The sequence below is a fragment of the Budorcas taxicolor genome, chromosome 18 (genome assembly GCF_023091745.1).
Source record: "Budorcas taxicolor isolate Tak-1 chromosome 18, Takin1.1, whole genome shotgun sequence".
Lineage (NCBI taxonomy): Eukaryota > Metazoa > Chordata > Mammalia > Artiodactyla > Bovidae > Budorcas > Budorcas taxicolor.
The window spans coordinates 6282789-6301934 of record NC_068927.1 but is presented as its reverse complement, the minus strand read 5'-3'; the positions used below and the strand labels follow the sequence as shown (position 1 = coordinate 6301934).

General features: G+C 43.1%; 1 protein-coding gene across 1 annotated transcript in view; it reads left to right on the top strand.

Moving 5' to 3' along the window:
- ADAMTS18 (ADAM metallopeptidase with thrombospondin type 1 motif 18) overlaps nucleotides 1–19146 on the top strand; it is a 150253-nt gene that overhangs the window by 115527 nt on the left and 15580 nt on the right. The window contains exons 17-18 of the mRNA XM_052656549.1: nucleotides 12116–12257; nucleotides 14735–14861. Coding sequence (XP_052512509.1) covers nucleotides 12116–12257; nucleotides 14735–14861 — 269 coding nt within the window. The remainder of the gene's footprint in view (nucleotides 1–12115; nucleotides 12258–14734; nucleotides 14862–19146) is intronic.

Below are 19146 nucleotides of genomic sequence, written 5' to 3'. Positions count from 1 at the left end.
CAGCTCAGGCACTCAAAAAAAAAAAAAAAAAAAAAAAAGTTAATGAATGACATCTGATGAGAAAATTCATTCATTCATTTAAAGAGTAGAATCTTCTTTCCAAGTTGAAAAACCATCCATGGAGACAGCAAATAAATCAAGTGACAGGTGACTTTCTCTGACCCAAGTCAAGAGTGACAGGGCCAGCCTCTCCTCCCTATTTCTGTCCCAAACAACCATCATAATCTGAAGTTCTCTGAAATGCTTCTGCGGTACACATTTTAAAAACCACTGGATTTCCTCATCTTTTAGGACTAGTCTTAGAACTGTACCATTAAAAGTTAAGTACAGTGAAAGGCATTCAAAGTATTGAAATTTGATCTCCTCAGTTGCATTTGAGGAATCAATCTGCTTTCTAAAAGGCTTGCCTTTCCCAAAGTGAATAATTTACACATAAAAACTTGCTGACCAGTTAGCTCACAGTTGACTCACCTTGATCTGAGGGAACAGCAACTTGCCCTTCCAGGGTAGGGGATTAACTAGATCTTTTCACTTATTTCTGGGTGTTTCCTGGTACACAGCAGGAGTAATATAGTCCTGGGAAAGACTGACTGCTGTCAGTGAACCCCAAGAAATAAGTGCATGGCCTGACATCAAATAGAAGTGTCCTCTGCTTCTGGTTATCTTTATATGTGAGAACTTTATGGAATGCCTTCATAGGGAAGCTCAGTTTAAATGGAAAACAGACTTTCACTTTTATCACTGAATCACGTGCCTGCCCCGTTTTCAGATGGTCTCTTGGAAAGAATCTTCATTCTCCTTGGAACCCAGATCCCACAGGGTCCACCGTTTGCAACAGGTGGACGTCAGTTTAGACTGTGCTGGCCTTCTTGATTTCCTTGGTGGCCAAGAGGAAATTCCTAAGGACAATTAAGGATTTATATGATTGTCTGAGTTCTTAAATATTTTAGGCATTATTTAAGTCCATCAATCAAATTTTTATTTCAAAGTACAAATATACATGTATTACATGTAAATGACTTGGAGAAACGGAGTTCATTTTCATGATCCTGTATCCTATTTCTGCCTCAGCCAGGGGAAAACAACCCATACACATGCACACCCCAGATCAGAAAAAAATCAATATTGATTTGGCAACTGCACACTTTCTGAGATCACTACAGACACAGCTATTATAAACCAGATAATTTCCATGTCTTTCTGTATGTCCACTTATCCCCCACAGCATGGGTCTGGCATAGAGTCTAAGGAATTTCTTATTGAACTAGTGCACTCATTAGTCATCTCAAACACAGAAAAGTCAGCTTATATTTCAGTAGTTTTCAGTATATTATATATGGACCTACCCTATTTTTTTGACTAGGTTTGAGAACACAAGGAAAACTGGATCATTGTTATTTGTGCACCCCACATAGCTAAATTCTCTGTGTGTGTGTCTTGTATAAGGAATTAAATTTTGAAGTGGTTCAGTTCAGTTGCTCAGTCGTGTCCCACTCTCTGCAACCCCATGGACTGCAACACACCAGGCCTCCCTGTCCTTCACAAACTCCCAGAGTTTACTCAAACACATGTCCATTGAGTCGATGATGCCATCTAACTATCTCATCCTCTGTCATCCCCTTCTTCTCCCACCTTCAATCTTTCCCAGCATCAGGGTTTTTTCCAGTGAGTCAGTTCTTCACATCAGGTGGCCAAAGTATTGGAGTTTCAGTTTCAGCATCAGTCCTTCCAATGAATATTCAGGACTGATTTCCTTTAGCATGGACTGGTTGGATCTCCTTGTACTCCAAGGGACTCTCAAGAGTCTTCTCCAACACCACAGTTCAAAAGCATCAATTCTTCAGTGCTCAGCTTTCTTTATAGTCCAACTCTCACATCCACACATGACTACTGGGAAAACCATAGCTTTGACTAGACGGACTTTTGTTGGCAAAGTAATGTTTCTGCTTTCTAATATGCTGTCTAGACTGGTCATAACTTTTCTTCCAAGGAGCAAGCGTCTTTTAATTTCATGGCTGCAGTCACCATCTGCAGTGATTTTGGAGCCCCCAAAATAAAGTCTGTCACTGTTTCCCCATCTATTTGCCATGAAGTGATGGGACCAGATGCCATGATCTTAGTTTCTGAATGCTGAGTTTTAAGCCAACTTTTTCACTCTCTTATTTCACTTTCATGAAGAGGCTCTTTAGTCCTTCTTTGCTTTCTGCCATAAGGGTGGTTTCATCTGCGTATCTGAGGTTATTGATGTTTCTCCCAGTAATCTTGATTCCAGCTTGTGCTTCTTCCAGCCCAGCATTTCTCATGATGTACTCTGCATATAAGTTAAATAAGCAGGGTGACAATATACAGCCTTGACGTACTCCTTTCTCAATTTGAAACCAGTCTGTTGTTCATGTCCAGTTCTAACTGTTGCTTCCTGACCTGCAAATAGGTTTCTCAGGAGGCACGTCAGGTGGTCTGCTATTCCCATCTCTTTAAGAATTTTCCACAATTTGTTGTGATCCACAGAGTCTCTTGCTTTTTCGATGATCCAACAGATGTTGGCAATTTGATCTCTGGCTCCTCTGCCTTTTCTAAAACCAGCTTGAACATCTGGAGTTCTCCATTCACATCCTGTTGAAGCCTGGCTTGGAGAATTTTGAGCATTACTTTACTAGCATGTGAGATGAGTGCAACTGTGCAGTAGTTTGAGTATTCTTTGGCATTGCCTTTCTTTGGGATTGGAATGAAAACTGACCTTTTCCAGTCCTGTGGCCACTGCTGAGTTTTCCAAATTTGCTGGCATATTGAGTGCAGTACTTTCACAGCATCATCTTTTAGGATTCAAAACAGCTCAACTGGAATTCCATCACCTCCAGTAGCTTTGTTTATAGTGATGCTTCCTAAGGCCCACCTGACTTCGCATTCCAGGATGTCTGGCTCTAGGTGAGTGATAACACCATGTGATTATCTGGGTCATGAAGATCTTTTTTTGCATAGTTCTGTATATTCTTGCCACCTTTTCTTAATATCTTCTGCTTCTGTTAGGTCCTTACCATTTCTGACATGGTATAAATATGAAAACCAAAGTTCAGAGTTGAAATTGACACCTCCCTTTGTTGAAAAATAATCATTTAATCTGAAGTGTGTGTGTGTGTATACATACATATATATGTGAAAAGTGAAAGTGTTAGTTGCTCAGTCATGTCTGACTCTTTGCAACCCCTCAGACTTGTAGCCAACCAGGGTCCTCTGTCCATGGGATTCTCCAGGCAAGAATAGTGGAGTGGGTTGCCATTCCCTTCTCCAGGGGATCTTCTTGACTCAGGGATTGAACCCAGATCTCCTGCATTGCAGGCAGATTCTTTACCATCTGAGCCACTAGGGAAGCCCATATATACATATGTACACAAATTATATATATATGTATGTATGTGTGTATATATATATTTGTGTATATGTATGTATGTATATATATTATATATATATATGTGCTGGGCGTTTGGAGTATGGCTGAAAACTTAATGTTTTTCCACTTCGAGATTGAGATATAGGTAACATAAAGTCGGTAATTTTGTCCTTTGTTTAAGTACAATGCAAAAGGCCCATTTAGTATATAATTTTAAAGGGCCTTGGCGATGAGAATTAAAACAAAAATTCTCTATTTTTCATGATTAATGAAGGTGTCTACTTAGAGATGATAACGCTCTGTAGAAGTGACTGAAGATCAGCTGTTTCGTTAGCTGTTGCATGCTAGCTCTCTCCCCCAACCCTGCCCCTGCGCCCCCTCTGCCCCCCTCTTCCCTCCCAGCTGCCTCTCCCCTCTCTTCTTCCTCTGCTTTATTCTGTTTCTCCGTCTGTGTTTTTCTCTCACACGCAGTCACACACAAGCACACACAACAACGAATGAGTCATATTCTCCATCAAACTGTCGTGAAGTTGGAGGGTAGGTGAGGAAATTCATCATGAGTGTTTCATTATAAAGTAACTTCATCCCCGTCTGATAAACAGTGATTTAGGCTGACATGATAACACGGGTTGCTAGTCTAAGACTGAAATATGATCATCTGTATTTTTACAGCATTCCTTTTTTTTTTTTTTTGGAAAAAGAAGTCTTAAAAATAAAAGCTCTCCTTCACCTTAAGGGTTTTTTATTCCCCTCTCTGTTAAGAGGCCAGAAGGGAGTGTTTAACTCTTTGAAAGCCCATTCCCAATTAATCATGTACCGAGGGAGAGTGCCGCTGACCCCTACAGCAGCGTTTGTAACGACAGCAAGTGAGAAATAGGTTAACCACAGGCCAGTTTCAAGGCAGAAAAAGACATCTCAAGAAAATTACTACCATAAACAACTTCCTCCACTCTTTGGCCAAAGGCGATGATGGGTCGGTTGGGGGGAGACCAGGTGGACGGACACGTTGATCACTGAGTTGACAGTGTGGGAGCGTCATGGCCAGGGACGTCCCTTCTCATCCAGCTCCTTCCTCATGACCCTGCTGTCTGCACCCCTTCCCCCACGGGGTAGGGGCCGAGATGAGCAAAGATGTGCCTCGGGATAGAATCAGTGTCAGGGAGAGAGATTAGCCAAGGAGCAGGGACGGAGTGAAGACACGGCTCACGAGAGAGGCCGAGAAGCGGTGGAGGACTAATAGAGACCAGATGACGGGGAACCCCAGGCTCTGGAGGACGAGCCAGACGTGCTCCCGAGATGCCGCATCACTTCTCCCCGGGTTGCCGTTCACTGTTTGAAGTGTGGGCCTCCAGTTAATTCGCAGCAAATACTTCTGTGACAGGTTGGAGCGTGCTCTTTCTCTCCCCTAAACTCCCAGGAATGTGGATGAGTCGAGGTTCAGTGTGTCAGCCCACACCTTTGAAGCCGCCTCGTAGATGGACTTCCAAGGCCCCGGTCGGGGTCTTTGTGGTGCTCCGTCCTGTCAAATCTGACTCACTCACACCTAATCCCAGAGATGATACCTGCTCGTGTTCTTCAGGCTTTGAAGCAAACAAGAAGCTGGGGGCAACTGGCTGATTTTTCACATCACGAGGCTTCCCAGAAACTCACAGGATCATACAGAATCATGAACTCACACCACAAAAACGATTCCTCCTCTGACTTAGGCAACATGTAACGTACTGTGAAATCCATCCTTTATCAGAAGGGGTCGATCTGTAAAGTCGGTTGAATTTCAGCTGTTGAAACGGTATTTAAAACAAACATTTCTGTAAATGAATGGGGAAATGGATTGAGGATATTAAAAATCACAAATCCTTAACTCAGATATTAGCATGTTCAAGAAGCGACATTTTCAGATTGGAACCCGATAGCACAATGTATGTGTTAGAGCATGTTATTGGATCCCAGTGACAATATCTTTTCAGTGTTCCTCCAGTCTTGAGAATTTTAAATTAGAATCCTAGACAGGACATTTCAGAGCTGCAGGTGCAGTGTCTTGAGAGTTAAGAGGTCAAGTTTGCGAGTCATGCAGTATCAGAAACTTGAGTTCCCCATGTTGCTACTTACTGCTGCTGCTAATAAGTCATTTCAGTGACCTTTAGTGACCCCATGGACTGCAGCCTACCAGGCTCCTCCATCCACGGGAAGAGTACTGGAATGGGTTGCCATTGCCTTCTCCGGTTTCTACTTTCTAGCTGCGTCCATCTACAAGACTAGGGTATTAATAGCACTGTGCCTTCCTCATGGTGTCATTATTAATTGTAAAAGAGATAATGCTGTACAATGCTTTGCCTGGCATAAACACCATAAGTATGGCTATTATTATTTTTTAAAGCTATCAGGTACATTATTACATTATTGAAGATGAGAAATAAGCTTCCAAGCCTGCACTAAATAAAATGCTGGTCTTTAGAACCTAACTATAACTCTTTAGTTTCCACGGGAGGGTTTGTTGTTCAGCCACTAAGTCATGTCCAACTCTTTGTGACCCCATGGACTGTAGCACACCAAGAGTTTCACTATCTCTTGGAGTTTTCTCAAACTCATGTCTGTCAAGTCCGTGCTGCCATCCAACCATCTCAACCTCTGTTGTCCCCTTCTCCTCCTGCCCTCGATCTTTCCCAGCATGGGGGTCTTTTCCAGTGAGTCGGCTCTTTCTATCAGGTGGCCAAAGTAATGGAGCTTCAGCTTCAGCATCGGTCCTTCCAATGAATATTCAGGATTGATTTCCTTTAGAATTGACTGGTTGGATCTCCTTGCAGTCCAAGGGACTCTCAAGAGTCCTCTCCAGCACCATGGTTTGAAAGCATCAATTCTTCAGTGCTCAGCCTTCTTTATGGTCCGACTCTCACATCCATACATGACTACTGGAAAAACCATAGCTTTGACTAGATGGACCTTTGTCAGCAAAGTGATGTCTCTGCTTTTTAATATGCTGTCTAGGTTTGTCACAGCTTTTCTTCCAAGGAGCAAGCATCTTTTAATTTCATAGGATTAGGATAACTTCTTTAAAAGAAAAACATAGGTCTTCAATGATGAAACAAAGATGAAGCTGTTTGAAGGCATTTTATAGTTTGCATATTAAAAAATAAAAGTGGGAGTGAAAGCAAGCTATTTACCAAAGATTACTCAGTGTGTCCTTTATTTTAGCCCGTGTGCACCCCAAGCAGAACCTGCATGCCCTCCTTCAGAGGGGAACTGGTCGAGTCCAGCCTCATCTGTGGTTTTCCAGCTTAAGCTGTAAATTTTATCACTCCGCACCCTGTGGTCAGAGCTGCTGGAGTGTTGTGTCTGAAGTCAGGTGGTTTGTGTGTTCAAGGTAGACATTAAACAGTTCTACTGTGGACCTGGAAGCATTTAAGGAGGTTGCTTGCCAGCTATAAATTAAGAGACTCAATGCCAGTTGGCTCGAAAATTCTCTGGCCTGAGTCCAGTTAAGTAGACTGAATTGCTGGTGATCTTTCCGAATGTGTGCACGTCACAGCCAGGCCACACGGTTCTCTGGGCCACGTTGGGATGGTGTGCTGTGATGCTGCCAGTGGTGGGGGGCAGCAGTGTTGGGGAGTGGCATCCGCAGGACCCGGGGGGGTCTCCGTGTTCTCCACTAGTGCCAAAGAAGGTTACTGACAGTGCTTGACAGGACTGCTGAAAATATTCTAAAATAGATGTCAGTGACAGGGATGAGCATTTCCAGATGACGTGTTGTTTCAGAGGCACCTAGAATCTGGGCTGTGTGGTTATCGCACGTCGTCCCGAGGTCCCCTTGCTGCAGAGCTTCGGGTGGGACAGGCTGTCTGCAGTCGAGGTGATGGTCATCATCACTCAGGTGTAGACAGACCTGCCAAATTCATTCTCCCTCTGAGAAGAGTGGTCAAAGCCAGCATTAGACCACAGGGCCATTTAGAACTTGGAACCTTTTTAATTGTGTCTTAAACTGATGCAGGTGACAAAACCTCGGCCTTAAGGTTGGGCTGAGGTGGCTTTGTGGATGTGGACCCCGCAGAGTCACCGGGGACCTTGGGCTCAGAAGGGCCCTGTGATTGGTTTAATGCTCTGTTGTCACCAACTTGAAATCCTTAATCACTTTTTTAAACAAGGGGCCTTTCATTTCCGTTTTGCCCTGGGCACACTCCCCGCCCCCCCCCCCCCCCCCCACGAATTATGTAGCCATTCCTGAGGGTGGAATTGACTTTTTAAAAACAAAGTCTAGTCTTTTTTTAGAATGGGGTGAAGGACAGACTCACAGAGATTGTTTTAGCCAGACAGACAGTCTGTTTCTAAAGGATTGGGTAGTACAGGCATAAGATGGTAAAAGATAAGATGACTGCTGTGTATTTCATTCTTGGTTACTTTCTTGCTCATACAGGATAAAGAAAAGGGCAGAGAATGCTTTAATTATCATTGAGAAGCAAATAATGTGATTGGCAAATACTCATCTTCTATGTATTTAATCTTGGCATTTATTTGTTTAAATAATTACTTTAAGAAGCCTTTATGAGCTGATGTTAAATTCTACACTCAGCTTTCTGCTGGTTTATACGAATACTGTCTTTTAGCCTATGTGATTACACACACAATTCTCCTGTGACCTTCCAGATTATTGTTGTTTACTTGCTCAGTCGTGTCTGACTCTTTGCAACCCTATGTACTGTAGCCCACCAGGCTCTTCTGCCCATGGGATGGAGTGGATTGCCATTTCCTTCTCTAGGGGAGGATCTTCCCAAATAAGAGAGGGAACCCGAGTCTCCTGCTTGGCAGGCCGATTCTTTACCACTACGCCTGGGAAGCCCGACCTTCCAGATGCACAGACATTATAATGGTGCTGTGAGCCCCTGGATTTGGTTTTTTTTGAAATACGTATTTAGTTAGTTGGCTGCCTCGGGTCTTGGTTGTGGTACCCGGGACCTTTCACTCTAGTTGTGATGTGCGGGCTTTAGTAGCTGTAGCGCCAGGACCGAGTTGCTCCATCCAAGGCATGTGGGATTTTAGTTCCCCAACCAGGAACGAACCTGGGTTCCTTGTATTGCAAGGCAGATTCTTAACCACTGGACCACCAGGGAAGTCCCTGATTTTTTTTTAAAGTTGAGAGTCATATTCATTTGTGCGTTCAGTGAATACATTAACATGTCCAACCAACAAAATATAAACTGTATGTCCTATAGGCCGTTGGCTGTAAAACTGTAATAATAATACAATTGTTAGTTTTCCTTTTCTTTGCATTTCTATTGGGGATCCCTTTCCCCTATGGGAGTGGAAGCCAGGAACCAGTCTGATGCGGCGGGGAATGGGTGGTCCTAGAAAGTGGAGATAAGTGAGTGGATTTCTTCACCTGGAGCACCTGGACTTGAAATGTCTGTCTGAGATGCGTGTGTGATGCAACTCCACTGTACTGGATTCTGGAGTTAGTAATAGGTGGCTGTGAGTGGAGTATTTATTCTAAGGTTTTACGTGTGCTTTTATGCCTAACACCTGCTGACCTTGATTCTGAGAAGGTTTTCCTTGGTGACTAGTGAGAATTTGGCATTTGTCCATTTTAATGGTTCTTCCTGTTGTGTTTTGTTTGTTTTTTGCTTTGGATGGGGGTGCGGGAAACAAAGACCCATCTATTAACAGTTTGGTTTTTTTCTGGGAGGCACCAAGACTTTGTTTTGTTGGCTGACAAAGGATGACTGCACCATGGAATCTTCAGAGTAAGCCGTGATACTTCTGGAGACATTTAAGCTGATAGTAAAGTGGAAGCCGTTTCGTAGCAGCCCAAGGAGTGGTCTGGCACAATGGAGGTCCTTGAACCGCTGCCACCCACCCAGCTTTAATTGAGGTGGGATCCCACCAGACAGAGATAGAGCCAGGGGTTCCTATTTTTAACTGAAAATCTGCTTTGGGGGCATGAATGCCCAGCTCTGGTGGTAACAGATTTTCCGCAAGACTCATGGGATGGGAGAGAACCAGCTATTTTTACCCATGCTTTGAATTTGAAGGAAAAAAAGAGACATAGTTAGGAAAAGAGAGGATCAGCAAAGGAGGCCAATAATGTGTTTGCCCACACCAAAAAGAAAGTGATCTCCAGACACAGAGAACAAATGTATGGTTACCAAAGGGGAAAGGGGGGAGGGATCAGTTGGGAGTTTGGGATTAATAGATACACACTGCTATATATAAAATAAATAAACAACAAGGACCTACTTATGGCACCAGAAACTGTATTCAGTATCTTATAATAACCTGTAATGGAAAAGAATCTGAAAAAGAATATATATATATACACACACACACACACACACACACAGAGAAAGTTATAGATAGATATGTGTGTGTGTGTATTGTGTGTGTATGGCTAAGTCACTTTGCTGTGCATCTGAGATGAATACCACATTGTAACTCAACTATACTTCAATGAAAAGTAAATACAAAACAAGGTGATATCTTGCAGTCTTTAGGCACATTTTGTTGGAGTGTCTAAGTTCTATTTTAAACTCATTTACCAGTCACCTGTGTGATCTTGCACAACTTCTTTCTTCTCAGGTTTTTTTTTTTTTCCTGTGAAAAATTAGCTACATTCTAGAGTTGGAGAAGGCAATGGCACCCCACTCTAGTATTCTTGCCTGGAAAATTCCATGGACGGAGGAGCCTGGTAGGCTGCAGTCCATGGGGTCACTAAGAGTCGGACATGACTGAGAGACTTCACTTTCACTTTTCACTTTCATGCACTGGAGAAGGAAATGGCAACCCACTCCGGTATTCTTGCCTGGAGAATCCCAGGGATGAGGGAGCCTGGTGGGCTGCCGTCTATGGGTTTGCACAGAGTCGGACACGACTGAAGTGACTTCGCAGCAGCAGCAGAGTTGTTAGAGGACTCTTGAGATAATGCAGCGCAAAAGCCCAACAGAGTGTCTGACATCCGCAAAGTGCCTGTAAATGATGGCTCTTTTGGTGGCCACACCTGTTAGGGTCAGATTTGTCCCAGGTTCTTGCCCCTTGGAGGTCAAATCCATTCCAGTACCAACCCCTACTTCTGATCGTGTTTCTTTTTGTCCTATCTGCTCATCCTAGTACAGTTAACAGACATATACTCTTGGGCAAATTCTCTTTGGAAGTCCTATCGGACATCTGCCTGGATTCTGGAGTTGGTGATAGGTGATTCTAAGGGGGGGTGTTTATTCTAAGGTTTTATGTGTGCTTCTTTTGTGCCTAACACCTGCTGGCATCCTGGAGACAGGTTATAAGTTGTGGGCCAGAATCAATCATAAAAACTTATATATGTAGATTGAGTTTCAGCTCCTGGTGGCTCAGATGATCATCTGCCCGCAGTGCAGGAAACCCAGGTTTGACCCCTGGGCCAGGAAGATACCCTGGAGAAAGGGTTGGTTACCCACTCTAGTATTCTTCCCTGGAAAACCCCATGGACAGAGGAGCCTGGCTGGCTTACGGTCCACGGGGTCGCAGAGAGTCAGATGTGACTGAACGAAAAACTCTTTCATTATTTGTGGGCACCAGTGTGTGTGAGAACCATGCTAGGCTTTCATGTTTCATGTGAAGGGTAAACTGTATAGTTTGGCCTCCCTCAACATAATGTAAAGACCTATTTTCCTGCTTTCTTAACTGGTTTTACCCAGAGTTGAGGGTCATGGGCTTATAGCAAATGTGCTGTTCCCCTACTAGCCTTCCACATCACAGCTTTGACTCTCTGGAGCTGCACATTTTAAAGTGGCATGGGCAGGCTTCCAGTCAACATAAAGTGTACTTGGGAACAATGACATGAACCAGCTCTGAGATCAAAATGTCGTGCAGTTCAGTCTCTTAATCATGTCCAACTCTGTGACCCCATGGACTGCAGCACGCCAGGCCTCCCTGTCCATCGCCAACTCCCAGAGCTCACTCAAACTCATGTCCATCGAGTCGGTGATGCCATCCAACCATCTCATCCTCTGCTGTCCCCTTCTCCCGCCTTCAATCTTTCCCAGCATCAGGCTCTTTTCCAGTGAGTCAGTTCTCCACATCAGGCGGTCAAAGTATTGGAGTTTCAGCATCAGTCCTTCCAATGACTATTCAGGACTGATTTCCCATAGGATGGACTGGTTGGATCTCCTTACAGTCCAAGAGACTCTCAAGAGTCTTTGTCAACACCACAGTTCAAAAGCATCAATTCTTCAGCTTTCAGCTTTCTTTATTGTCCAACTCTCACGTCCATACATGACTACTGGAAAAACCATAGCTTTGACTAGACAGACCTTTGTTAGCAAAGTAATGTCTCTGCTTTTGAATATGCTATCTAGATTGGTCATAGCTTTTCTTCCAAGGAGCAAGCATCTTTAAATTTCATGGCTGCAGTCACCATCTGCAGTTATTTTGGAGCCCAAGAAAATAAAGTCTGTCACTGTTTCTATTGTTTCCCCATCTATTTGCCATGAAGTGATGGGACCAGATGTCATGATCTTGGTTTTCTGACTGTTGAGTTTTAAGCCAACTTTTTCACTCTCCTCTCTAACTTTCATCAAGAGGCTCTTTAGTTCTTCGTTTTCTGCCCTAAGGATGGTGTCATCTGCATATCTGACGTTATTGATATTTCTCCCAGCAATCTTGATTCCAAAATGTTGTATAAATAGTTTTAAAATGTTCAGTGAGGTGTCTGGAATTCCAGGGTCTGACCTGCGTCTTGATCTCTGATTTGTATCTTATACTGTGCAGATTCTCATGCAAGGCAAAAACCCAGGAATAGCTTGGAAGTATGCACTTCCCAAGGTCACGAATGGAACTCTGCCAGCCTCAGAAAGACACAGCTACGCCTGGAGCACAGTGCAGACAGATTGCTCCGTCTCCTGTGGGGGAGGTAGGTTTCCCAATACTGTCTTCCACGTCTTCTCTTAAAACAGGTTCTTCCACTCCAGACCTCTTTCAGTTGTCTGGTTGAAATAAGCGACAGAAGAACTATCTTTATGAGAACTGTCACTATTTAGAGGGAAAAAAATCAAATATTATTTGTACTCTTTGGAGATTTTCCTATGTATTAATAGAAAGGAACCAACTCAAGCAAATCTCAAGTCAACTACAGCCAGGACTCGAAAGTGATGCATCTGAAACTTCCAGCGGGGGGGAAATATAAAACACGTGTCCCTTTGTTCTAAATATGAGGAGTGATGGGTTGCTATGTCTGCCAACAGTTTTCTTTCTTTCTGTCCTGGCTTTTTTGTTGTTGTCAACTTTTCAGGGGGAGTTAGAGAAGGTAGGCGATAGGCAGTGAAAACACAGGCCAGGAGGGCTTAAGGCAGCGAGCTAACACATGGAGGAGGAGTAGTCTGTCCCCCAGGGGTGATGTCAGCAGAAACTCTGCAGGCAAGTGGATTCAATCTGAGAAATAACCCATGTAAGGAAGGAAGAGTCACAGCCACCCCCTCAGTGAGTAGAGGGAGACATTTTATTTAGACCTAAGAATATCACGTATTTGTTGGTAAGTCAGTCTTTGTCACACTTGCCCCTTTGGGAAGAAGGCTGAAAGTCCGTAAGTAAGTCCAGGACATGGAACCAACGCGTGAAGGTTGGTCTCTCACTTCCTCATGCTCAGAGTGCCCGGGGACAGCAGGGCTTTCTACGGCGTCCTTCCCACTGGGCGAAACAGGGCGTCTTGGGACCAGGGACAGCAGAAATAGAGAAAACAAAGAAATCCTTATGTCTCTGAGGCCTGGGCTTTGGCTGCCCGTGCTAGCTAACAAAGCAGGAGGATTACTTCTTTTTCTAAAAGATAGAATAACTTAACTATATTTGATATATTTATAAATATATATATAATATGCATATTATATACATATATTTAACATATAAATGATTAATATTTTAATAATTCTTAATAAACAGGAATATATTTTCATTAATACACATTTTAAAAGCAATATGCTATAAAGAAGAAAATAATCTCCCACAATCCTTTAATCAGCAGTAGCCAACGTTAATACTTTGGTCTATATCATTCTATTCTTTTTCTCAAGCAAACGTAAAAAATGCATGTGTTTTACATACTCAGACACACGCCACACAAATCATTTGATCTTTTTTTAAGGAACAGAAACCATGCTATAGCCATGTTTATGCTCTTTTTCATGTAGTGTTTGAGTGTAATCAGTTGTTCATACATTGAATGGCCTTTAAGATCATTTTCAGTAATTTTTTGGTGTCCAGGGAATGCAGACTTTCTTGGAAAGGAGAAAGAGTCCATTTTCCACTTACAGGGAATAAATACAATCAAAGGGATGACGTTGGACAAATGCATTGTGGGATTCTGGCTTGCCTTGAATTAGCAACCCCTTCATGTGACTCATAGACCATGGTGTGTCTGAGGCATAAGAGGGGTCCAAATGAATACATTCTCCAGAAGCAAACTCTCAACTGTAGAGAGTCCTGATGTTTTGATCAGTTCCTCCTGAACATAATACAGAAGGAAATGGCAACCCACTCCAGTGCTCTTGCCTGGAAAATCCCTTGGACAGAGGAGCCTGGTAGGTTACAGTCCATAGGGTTGCAAAGAGTTGGACACGACTGAGCGACTTCACTTTCCTTTTCCTGAATATAAACCCACTTCAACCTAATCATTCTAGCAGGAGTAACTTTTCATTGTTGCTCAGATTCCATTTTAAGGAAAAGTCCATGTGAATAGAAACAATTAAAAGAGGAGGCAGGCTTCCTATATGGGGAGCTGTCAAATACAGTTACTGACAGAAAACTGTACACCTCCGATGAGAGGTCCTAAAATGAACATTGAAAGCCAGGCAGTAGGGTGAACCATCAGAAATAAAAAACAGAGTCGTATAAACAGGGATGAATACATGGTTGGTGAGTGCAAGTTTCCATTTATATATGTACCACAGTTTTATGGAAGTAAAAGTTGCTTCATGAAAATGCAGAATCTTAGAGTTTCCACAATTAATTCACCCGTGACTGTTCTTTGAAGAACATTTTTCATTAGATATGTGCAATGGAAGTTAAAACTTGTGAGACATTTCCCTTTACAGCGGCCCTGTTTTCAAAAGGTCGTTTTTTATCACTGTGTGACTCTAGAATCCATGGTGGTCTCGAAAACTAAGAAGCTGCATGTTAAAAATATTAAACTATGTAAGCAGTTATCTCGGGAGAGGTGGAGATAGAAGTGGGATTCACATGTGTTGTAGATGTTTTCAAATAAAGTGTTTTGACACAATATTTGGATTCTGTCTTCAGTAAAATATCAGAACCCTGGTACATGGGAAGCTAAACTTGGAAACTAAATGGCATTGGTTATCTGTAGTTTTCACTTGGTAACTGTTGATGTCTTATTAGGTTACATAAGTGTCAAGGCTGTTTGCTTACGAGATCAAAACACTCAAGTCAATTCCTCATTCTGCAATGCAAAAGCCAGGCCAGCAACTGAACCCAAAGTGTGCAACGCCTTCTCCTGCCCTGCCTAGTAAGTCACCTGGGACTGTCTCTCTGGTTGTGCTTGCACTTGTTACTTTATTGTTGATATGCGATGATCGAAGCCACTGTCAATGCCTCTGGTCAAAAGTGATTCAAAGATAGAAAGACTAACCCTCACCTTCTAAAAAGTCAATAGAAGAAAGAGACGATAGTTGGCATTAAAATATGTAACTTGAAAAACATAAATTTACTTTAAACGTTCAGACCCTGTCTATGCCAGTGTAATCCTGGGGTTTAAAAAAAAAAAGGCATAAAGGCATCTTTTTTTAACCTTTAGAGACCTCTCTTCTCTGAACTAAATCAAACAGATATTTAAATAACACAGAAACCTATATTAGCTAAATTTCCCTGTGGTTGTGCACTCAAGTTTTATAGAGTCATCCAAAAATTTAAAAATCGTATTACTGTGCAACCCATGAAACCTCACATGCAAATTACCCAGTAGCAAGACACAAAGTCAAAAGGCAGGACTGCAGCCCGAGTGGTAACCCCATTTTTGATGAGGACACTCTGTGGGGATCTCAGTGGGTTTGCGATGGGATTGATTTTAGCCACGCTATTGTTTGAACACTAATTTTAATGTTCCCAAGCCAAATGGAGTCTCTTCTGGTTTGAGTTATCTCCTGCCAAATATATTTATATAGAGTTGACAGTTTCTTCTGAAGCAATGCTGCGCTCGCTGATCTCCCTGATCATCTTAATAAGCAGTGTTTGCTTTGTGGTGATGCAGTTATATCGTGCAATCTATTTTTCCTTGTAAAGAGTGTATGTCATAATTGTTTGGGGCTTCAGCTACCCACCAATCCCCTATGCCCAACTGTCAACTCGGGTTTTCTCTTAGAATTTGGAACCAGCTGTATCCTGAACACAAAAAGGAGAAAGAAATTTGAGGGGCTTCTGTGGATTCATCTTTTGCCAAGAAATGTCTGGCTCTAAACATATCCAGTGGCCCTAATAACCATATCAAACCTTGTGGAATAATCTGTCCTTTAGATGGGTTTGTGTATGTTTACATACATGTAGGGATTAAGCGTCTGAATGCAGAGTTCCAAAGAATAGCAAGAAGAGATAAGAAAGCCTTCTTCAGCGATCAATGCAAAGAAATAGAAGAAAACAACAGAATGGGAAAGACTAGAGATCTCTTCAAGAAAATTATAGATACCAAGGGAACATTTCATGCAAGGATGGGCTTGATAAAGGACAGAAATGGTATGGACCTAACAGAAGCAGAAGATATTAAGAGGAGGTGGCAAGAATACACAGAAGAACTGTACAAAAAAGATCTTCACAACCCAGATAATCACGATGATGTGATCACTAATCTAGAGCCAGACATCTTGGAATGTGAAGTCAAGTGGGCCTTAGAAAGCATCACTACGAACAAAGCTAGTGGAGGTGATGGAATTCCAGTTGAGCTGTTTCAAATCCTAAAAGATGATGCTGTGAAAATGCTGCACTCAATATGCCAGCAAAGTTGGAAAACTCAGCAGTGGCCACAGGACTGGAAAAGGTCCGTTTTCATTCCAATTCCAAAGAAAGGCAATGCCAAAGAAGGCTCAAACTACCACACAATTGCACTCATCTCACACACTGGTAAAGTAATGCTCAAAATTCTCCAAGCCAGGTTTCAGCAATACGTGAACCGTGAACTCCCTGATGTTCAAGCTGGTTTTAGAAAAGGCAGAGGAACCAGAGATCAAATTGCCAACATCTGCTGGATCATGGAAAAAGCAAGAGAGTTCCAGAAAAACATCTATTTCTGCTTTATTGACTATGCCAAAGCCTTTGACTGTGTGGATCACAATAAAATGTGGAAAATTCTGAGAGAGATGGGAATACCAGACCACCTGACCTGCCTCTTGAGAAATCTGTATGCAGGCCAGGAAGCAACAGTTAGAACTGGACAAGGAACAACAGACTGGTTCCAAATAGGAAAAGGAGTCCGTCACGGCTGTATATTGTCACTGTGCTTATTTAACTTCTATGCAGAGTACATCATGAGAAACGCTGGACTGGAAGAAACACAAGCTGGAATCAAGATTGCCGGGAGAAATATCAATAACCTCAGATATGCAGATGACACCACCCTTATGGCAGAAAGTGAAGAGGAACTAAAAAGCCTCTTGATGAAAGTGAAAGAGGAGAGCGAAAAAGTTGGCTTAACGCTCAACATTCAGAAAATGAAGATCATGGCATCCGGTCCCATCACTTCATGGGAAATAGATGGGGAAACAGTGGAATCAGTGTCAGACTTTATTTTTTTGGGCTCCAAAATCACTGTAGATGGTGACTGCAGCCATGAAATTAAAAGACGCTTACTCCTTGGAAGGAAAGTTATGACCAACCTAGATAGTATATTCAAAAGCAGAGACATTACTTTGCTGACTAAGGTCCATCTAGTCAAGGCTATGGTTTTTCCTGTGGTCATGTATGGATGTGAGAGTTGGACTGTGAAGAAGGCTGAGTGCCGAAGAATTGATGCTTTTGAACTGTGGTGTTGGAGAAGACTCTTGAGAGTCCCTTGGACTGCAAGGAGATCCAACCAGTCCATTCTGAAGGAGATCAGCCCTGGGATTTCTTTGGAAGGAATGATGCTAAAGCTGAAACTCCAGTAATTTGGCCACCTCATGAAAAGAGTTGACTCACTGGAAAAGACTCTGATGCTGGGAGAGATTGAGGGCAGGAGGAGAAGGGGACGACAGAGGATGAGATGGCTGGATGGCATCATGGACTCGATGGACGTGAATCTGAGTGAACTCCGGGAGATGGTGATGAACAGGGAGGCCTGGCGTGCTGCGATTCATGGGGTCGCAAAGAGTTGGACACGACTGAGCAACTGAATTGATTGATTGATTGATTGATAGGGATTGTCAAAACACTTGAATGGCAAGCTACTATCTTCTTATTTAAAGCCTCCTTTCCACCATTATTGACCAACCCCATGGACTATACAGTCCGTGGAATTCTCCAGGCCAGAATACTGGAGTGGGTAGCTGTTCCCTTCTCCAGGGGATCTTCCCAACCCAGGGATCGAACCGAGGTCCTCTGCATTGCAGGGAGATTCTTTACCAGCTGAGCCACAGGGGAAGCCCAAGCAAAGACAGGGACCCCGTTTGTATGTACATCCATGAAGAGGGAAAGCATTGGTAATGCTTAACTCCTAGAACTTTCCTGATGACCCCATGTATTAACAGAAATAGTACTCTGTGCAGTGACCAAGTTCTCTGGCTATATGAAAGCAGAGCTTCCCCTGCAATGACCACAGAGCTGGAGCAGTGGAATTTTTCGCTGTGTTTCCCTTTCTGCCACCTCTTACTTATCACAGTATTTCCTGTCGAGTAATGGGATCTTTTAGGGACTGTTCTTCAGCAGGGATATACTAGGTGTCAGGCCTTAGACCATTAGAATTCTAAGGACAGAGGCGCTCATCTGATCTAAGCCCATTATTTTCCCTGTAACAACCATGGGATATGCCCTGAGAGCATGCCTGGTCCTCAGTTCAGGACTGGAAAATGGAGATGAGTAATTAGTAGTTGCTGCCACTGGAGAAAGAAATGGCAACCCACGCCAGTGTTCTTGCCTGGAGAATCCCAGGGACGGGGGAGCCTGGTGGGCTGCCGTCTATGGGGTCTCACAGAGTCGGACACGACTGAAGTGACTTAGCCGCAGCAGCCATCAGAGAACCCACCATCTAATGGAAGAGGTGGATGTGCAAATAACTGAGATGCCACGAGATGCATGCTGTAAGAGCGACAGATGTAGAGAAAGCAGTAAGGGGACTCCCCTGGTGGGCCGGTGGGCCGGTGGTCAGGACTCCACGCTTCCATGGCAGGAGGCATCACAGTTTGATCCCCGGTTGGGGAAACTAAGATCCTGAAATGGAGAGTGAGCCTGGGGCCCGCGTGTGGAGAACCAAGCGTGTCACAAAAAAGTGTGTTACGCTCTTTCTAGTACTTTTCCAAATTCATCATATTTGCCACATAAGGAAAGAAACTTGAATTTGGCAGACAAAAATGCCACCCTTATAGGCAAATGTTAAAACCAATACTCTCATGATAATAGATGTCTTTTCTTTGCCTCTTACTGGAAGGTAAAGTGTTGTACAAATGTAAGGAACCATTTGCTATCAGCTTTCTTTCACTAAATTAGATAACATGGATTATGCAGTGTTTTAGAATACTTGTAATCCTAGAACTTGTATGGCAGGTTCTCTAGACCAACAGAAAGGTGTTTAACCTCACAGCTCGGACTTTGGGGTTGGGGAGCCAGAGCAA